Raw genomic sequence first — 6,220 nt, 5'->3', positions numbered from 1 at the left:
TCCCCCCCCCCCCCCCCCCATTCATCCGTAAACACAAACGCCTTCTCAATCTGGTAAAACCGTTGTAGGATTGGTCATGCAGGCATCTGGTTAGCAAAAAAAAACTGAAGCTTTCAGACTTAATGATATTTCAAATGACATGACTCCCCTTTGACACGTGTCAAGCTGGCAGTCTGTATTATTTTGACAATTTCCACTAGGGTGTTAAATCATTTGTGGTGGATTTATATGATGTCTGGGTTTCCACTCGACTTGTCTGTGTCCTTACAGCGCGCGACTCTAGCAGCAGTCAGGTGAAATATTAACTTTTGTTCTACAGACAAGATGCTTCCTTATTAGTAGAAACGGTTGAAACGGTTGTCTGTGTGTGTCCAGATGTCGCCCTAATGGAGAAGAGGTGTTTGGTCATCACCCGAGCGACACATAAATCATGTCCGAGCAGATACTGGGCTTTTCTGGCCAATCAGAGGAGGAGCAGTGAGTAGGGATGCTCCAGCTTTGGAGGGCAATCCACTGGTCACGAGATGCAGCTTTACTAAAGAACAGGTACTAAGAATATACTTTTTGTTTTGGTTTTTTACAATCATGGCAGCACTCTCCATGGGATATGTCCAAAGATGCTGCTGATCTTTGCTGTCTACGTAAGGCCTTTCATGTTTTTAAGTCTCAATCCGATCACCAGCCTGCGCGTCCATTGTGGCTTAGGGGAAACTTTTCGATGGCGAGGATTCAGCTGGTGCGTGTCAAAGTGAGCTGGACGGTACTTCTGGCTCTGGCCCACCTCACCTACTTGCTGTTCGGAGCCATCATTTTCCAGATTCTGGAACGAGAGGCCGAGAGCAACAATCGGAACCACTTCCAACTGGAGAAGTTGAATTTCTTGGCAAATTACACCTGCCTGGATGGACCGGCTTTGGAGAAGTTTGTTCAGGTTTGGCTTGTATTTTCTAACTGTCTTGTTAATCTGCCGCGGAGCAAAAGTGTGACGACAAACAGACAGCTTCGTGGCGCTGTAAGCCTGTCAACAGCTTGGAGACACAAGTCTGTTTTAATCGTTGAGTCAATTTGTAATGGTAAAAAAAGCAAAACATCAATATCATTAAAGGGTGAAGTACAGGCTAATAAAATACTTAGCGGTTGACTGGCCGACCTAATAAATCAACAATCGATCAATCTTGTCAGGGTTTTACTGTGTTTGTCTTGTACTTGTTTGTAGAACTAAATTGATTTTGGAAATCTGATTGATACCTCCCATTTATTTTTCAGCGCAAGGTGGTCTAATGCGATTTTGGTGTATTTGAGCAAGGCGCAAGCACATACATTTATTAATATGATGCCATGAATATGAATCAATTCATTTAACTCATTATAATCCTTCATCTTGACATGGAATTTATAAGGAAACTGCAATTTCTTCTTCTGATAAAAAAGAAAATGTGTGAATTGATTCACAGGTGATTTTAGAAGCCTGGGAGAGGGGCGTGAATCCCTCTGGCAATTCGACTAACCCCAGTAATTGGGATTTCAGCAGTGCCTTCTTTTTTGCCGGCACTGTGGTCACAACTATAGGTGAGAGTTCCTCGCTGGAGAACCGTTTGAATTCCGACCTGTGCTGAATGACAATTCCTCCCTTGATTGACAGGTTATGGCAACCTGTCTCCCAGCACTGTGTCCGGTCAGGTGTTCTGTGTTTTTTATGCGCTGTGCGGCATCCCGCTCAACTTGGCCTTCCTCAAACAGCTGGGAAAGTGTCTCACCATTCACTTGGGCCATCTGGAGAAAGGCATGGTATCTGTAGTTCCACACAAGGTAAGAAAACATCCTTGAGTGTCATGTCTGATGGTGAAATGTTCAAGTATGGCTTTGCTGTGCACCTCTGTAGCAAACTGTCGAGGCGTTGGCAGTGAGCTCCTTCTTCATCACTGGTAGTCTGCTGTTCCTGGTCATTCCTCCCCTGCTGTTCAGTTACGTGGAAGGCTGGACATTTGGTGAAGGCTTTTACTTTGCTTTCATTACCCTCAGCACCATTGGCTTTGGAGATTATGTTGTGGGTGAGTAGAAAGTGCAAAAGAAGCATGAAATGTTTGCATAAAACATGAGGAGCTATGGGTAAGGTTTTCCAAAACACACTCACCGTTCAAATCTCACTGGACCTTCTCGTAAAATCTCAATCGAGCTTACCTGTTGCGCCCTCTGTGTTCTTGAAATCCAGTGTGAACTAAATCAGATCTGATTGGATTAGAAATCGCAGCAAAAAATAAAACGTGGTAATGTCGTCTCCAGGGTTCTCTCTGTCTGCACAAAGTAGGCAGTTTGAGTCTCAAACTAAAGACATTATTACTGATACTATAGACGACTGCAGCTATGATGAATATTACATGATACATATTTTGTACTGTTGACAGTTGCCATGCCAATGACACACATAGACACGAGTGTTGTTATTAAAAGCCAGTGTGCCATCAAGATAAGCAAGCATAAAATGGTCAAACTCACAAACACATGGGTTTCCTTATTTGATTTGGAGTTAGTGAGTACCAGGAACTCTTCAATGAAAGTATGTCTACTCGTACAGGGACCGATCCAGGCAAGGAGTACATCTCTCTGTACCGTAGCCTGGCGGGCATATGGATCATCTTTGCCTTGGCCTGGCTGGCTCTTATCCTCAGCATGGGATCAAGAATAATGGCACATGTGATCAGCTTGACTCATCCAAGCTTTAAGAAACAAGAGGAGGACAATGTGTCATCCAACAAACTGGAAGACGCCTCAAAGATCTGATAACATGTCGGATCGAGCTAGGTTGGCATATTCATATGTAATGGCGTGGATTTGAAATACGTGTTTTATTTGATCCCCAGAGGGTAATTCATTTTACATTCCATACTTTTTATGTAGCATCCATTGCTGCTGTCACCACCGAAAATCATTCTCCACTTTAGACATGAATATTGTACATTTTTCTCTTTGCATCCACTTTTGCTTAGGCAAAGTCTACCTCAATAAGCCATACGGAGTCATCACACACTACAAACATTTGAGTCGAATTGAAATGTAAATTGTGTCATTATTCTGATAGACTGAAAGTGTTTACGTTCCATTCTTCCTCTATGTACCGTTTATTGTAGGAACTCAAAAGACTTGAAAAAATAAATTCTTACAAGTTTGATCCATCCAACCACCCATCCAATCAAGCGGAAAAGATGACATTTTTCCCTCAATTGACTTCTACAGGTTATACATCGTCGCATTAATGGTGTGGATCAAATTCCGAATGATTGATCTCAATCTTCTTTTTTTATGGCTCAAAAGCCTGCCATTTGAACAGCGTCGACTTTGTATATCCACTGTGTATATGCATTAACATGAGTCAACATCTGTGTTTGTGTGCTGACGGAAAACTCCCTCCGCTGAATAGAGCGTGTTTGGGCTATCTAAAGCAAACACATTAATCAGGATGTGAGGTAGCCTGAGAGCACATTACATGCAGAAGTGGCCCCGGGAAAAAAAGGAGAAAAGTGCCTTTGAGCTGTCTTATTTTAGAGTTTGGTCATAAAATGGACGCTAGGCTCACTTTGTGGTCTGGAGTTGACTTTGGTCAGGTATTCTGGCCTGTGTCTTGCTCCAAATTTGCATGACAGAACTCTGTTGTGATTGTAGCACGGGTGGAGTTTGATTTGCCTTTACATTTATGCAGGCAAGTCATGCCTTGTTGTCCACAGGCTATCTAGAGTTTCATGCCCAGGGAACCCAGATGAGAATAAAAGAAATGTTCAATTTGGCCCGAGTGCCTTCCATCCTTCTGTTGGGGATGGTTTATGTCTTCTACGTGCTCATTGGAGGGCTGGTATTTTGGAAGTTGGAGGGCGATCTCGGGGAGAAGGGCATCGGTCTTTTATTGATAAACAAACAGAAGCTGCTGTTGACGTACCCATGTCTGGACCGAGGCGGTCTTGAGGAGGTGGTTCAGGTAAGGAACATGGCTAATGGGGCACATGTGAACATTGCATCACAGTTCTGGGAATACCCTATATACCGTATATATGATATACAGTGGAGGAAATAGTTGGATGAGCGCACATAAAATCAACTGAAATAGGCAAGTTGTTGAGAGTCTTGTGAGAACTGCTGGAATCATTCCAATGCAAGTAACGCCCGCAAATACTTGAAGGATCCTACTCAGTGAGACTAGTTTATCACCACGTGGCTTTAAATGGGGGACCATGACCACCTGATTTCCATCTGACCGCTTTGCTTTTTTTAAAATTTTTACTGTTTATACAATTTGCTTTCAGACTGCATGTCTCCTGTTAAAATACTTCAGCAGATGTTCTCTTAGGCTGTAGCTATGCAAAACATATTTTTTTTTTTTGCTCTGATTCGACAGCTGCTTTATTTAATGCGCTCCAGTGAGCCTGTGAAAGAGTTTAATTTTAACGCGGCATCATATTCATTTGCAATGGCCGTGTCATTATCGCAATTTCTCTAGATTGCTGCTCAGTTATTATTTACAGCATGTGACACTAAAAAGTGATAGGCCCAAAAGCTCTGACCGTGTCCTGCTCACAGTTGGGCCCTAGGGCCACATTTGAACCATCATTCACTTCCAAATGCGCACCACATCCGTGCGTTGTATTTACCGCACATCCTCGCCAAAGGAAATTTTGCTTTGGTGACGATGACAGCTAGAATAACTGCATGTCACGGTTTTACTCTCAATTTTCAGTTTTCCTTCACAGTAGTGGCCAAACTAAGACAAGCTGCCAAGTTAAAGACATCTTTCATAGTGACACTTTAATATTCACTTCCTATCATTTGCGGAATCAACATCTTATTTGGGGAAACTTGTCTAGCAATACCTGAGGTTAAATTCACCCCCAAAAAATATTTTTTCTTGAGACACTTAAAGACGCATCACTGTGGCTACATTGTTCATGCGCAAGTAAAAAGTCTGCTGCTGTTATCAGAAAGTTGTCCGAAAACTAAATAGGCCGACAAAAGTCAAAGCCCCGGAACAAAATCTTTTGTAGTACACTAAGCTACTGTTTTCAAAAGCGTAGAGGAGGTTGTATTGCGTCATTGTTAAAGATATAAATCAGAAGCTCGTCCTGATTATAATTCACACATTGACGATGTGTGTTGTGTAAGTCACTAAGTTCGGAGAAGTATCTTGATCCTAACATGCACGTCAAGGAAATGCTGTGTCTGCAGGCATTTTGTTTTTTCCGCTGTTGTTCTCAAACAGCAGGTTATTCAAGACGCATCCAAAGTGGGCCTGAGTTTGAAAAGCAACAGCACCGCAGATGGATTTTGGAAATTCAAAAGCTCCGCTGTTTTTGCCGCCACTGTGGTCACAACAATAGGTCAGTTCGTTTGTCGGATTCAAAACATGGAAACTGTTTTCAATTGTGGCAACCAAAAAAACCTGCCACCTTCATATGTTTATTATTTGCAGGTTACGGAAACATGAGTCCCAGATCCACCAGTGGTCAGATCTTCTGTGTGTTCTTCGCCCTTTTTGGCATCCCCCTCAATGTGGTGGTGCTCAACAGGGTGGGCAAGCACATGCTCGTCCTTGAGCAAAACATCTGCGACTTCCTTGAGGGCAAAACTGGCCGACGGGTGAGGAGCTCTCTCATGATCCATTTGTTGACGCCTCACCTCCTCTTTTTTTTTTCCTCTCAGAGGTGTTCGCGCTTCTTCGTCCACTCGGTGTCCTACCTGTCCGGAGCCGTCCTCTTCTTCATTGTTCCCATGCTGGTATTCCAGCTTCATGAAGGTTGGGCCTACTCACAGGCCATCTACTACTGCTTCGTCACCCTGAGCACCATTGGATTTGGAGACTTTGTGGCTGGTACATCTCAGTCATTCCTCGTCAGGTTTTATTGCCGCCATCTTTATATTCAGATGTTTCTTTCTTTGCAGATAGTAACCCGGACAAAGTGTACCCCGAGTGGTACAACGTCCTCATGGCCTCCTGGATATTCTTCGGCCTGGCCTGGTTGGCGCTTGTCATTAACCACTGCATTGACATCCTGGAGAGGTTCAACAGGTATGTCAAACTGCGCTGGGGGGGTTGCAAGCAGGAGGAACAGGAGAACCACGACACACAGCCGGAAGGGGAAGATGAGGTCAAGCAGCCGCCTTCAACTCAGTAAAGTACCAAGCAAATGGACTTACTTATTCATATGGACATGATGTAAGTGACCTAAGAATTGTC

The 6,220-nt window shown here is 43.5% G+C and overlaps 2 protein-coding genes across 3 annotated transcripts; both read left to right on the top strand.

Annotated features, from left to right (window-relative positions):
• The first annotated feature begins 72 nt into the window (after positions 1 to 72).
• LOC119116307 (potassium channel subfamily K member 16-like) lies at positions 73 to 3,504 on the top strand. 2 transcript variants are annotated; one of them, XM_037241602.1, is made up of 6 exons: positions 73 to 546; positions 706 to 931; positions 1,455 to 1,569; positions 1,643 to 1,809; positions 1,883 to 2,051; positions 2,576 to 3,504. In XM_037241602.1, the coding sequence occupies exons 1-6, from the start codon at positions 488 to 490 to the stop codon at positions 2,779 to 2,781; spliced, it is 942 nt and encodes a 313-aa protein (XP_037097497.1). In that variant the 5' UTR covers positions 73 to 487; the 3' UTR covers positions 2,782 to 3,504. The 2 variants fall into 2 exon arrangements, with proteins under 2 accessions (XP_037097497.1, XP_037097496.1); XM_037241601.1 differs by having other exon boundaries at positions 73 to 931.
• Positions 3,505 to 3,597: 93 nt separating this feature from the next.
• Positions 3,598 to 6,220, top strand: kcnk17 (potassium channel, subfamily K, member 17). The gene is made up of 5 exons (XM_037241604.1): positions 3,598 to 3,970; positions 5,249 to 5,363; positions 5,456 to 5,622; positions 5,686 to 5,854; positions 5,926 to 6,220. Exons 1-5 carry the CDS (start codon positions 3,692 to 3,694, stop codon positions 6,156 to 6,158), a joined length of 963 nt encoding a protein of 320 aa, XP_037097499.1. The 5' UTR covers positions 3,598 to 3,691; the 3' UTR covers positions 6,159 to 6,220.

Source organism: Syngnathus acus, chromosome 22 (assembly GCF_901709675.1).
Source record: "Syngnathus acus chromosome 22, fSynAcu1.2, whole genome shotgun sequence".
Classification (NCBI taxonomy): domain Eukaryota; kingdom Metazoa; phylum Chordata; class Actinopteri; order Syngnathiformes; family Syngnathidae; genus Syngnathus; species Syngnathus acus.
This window is presented reverse-complemented; position numbering and strand designations above follow the sequence as displayed.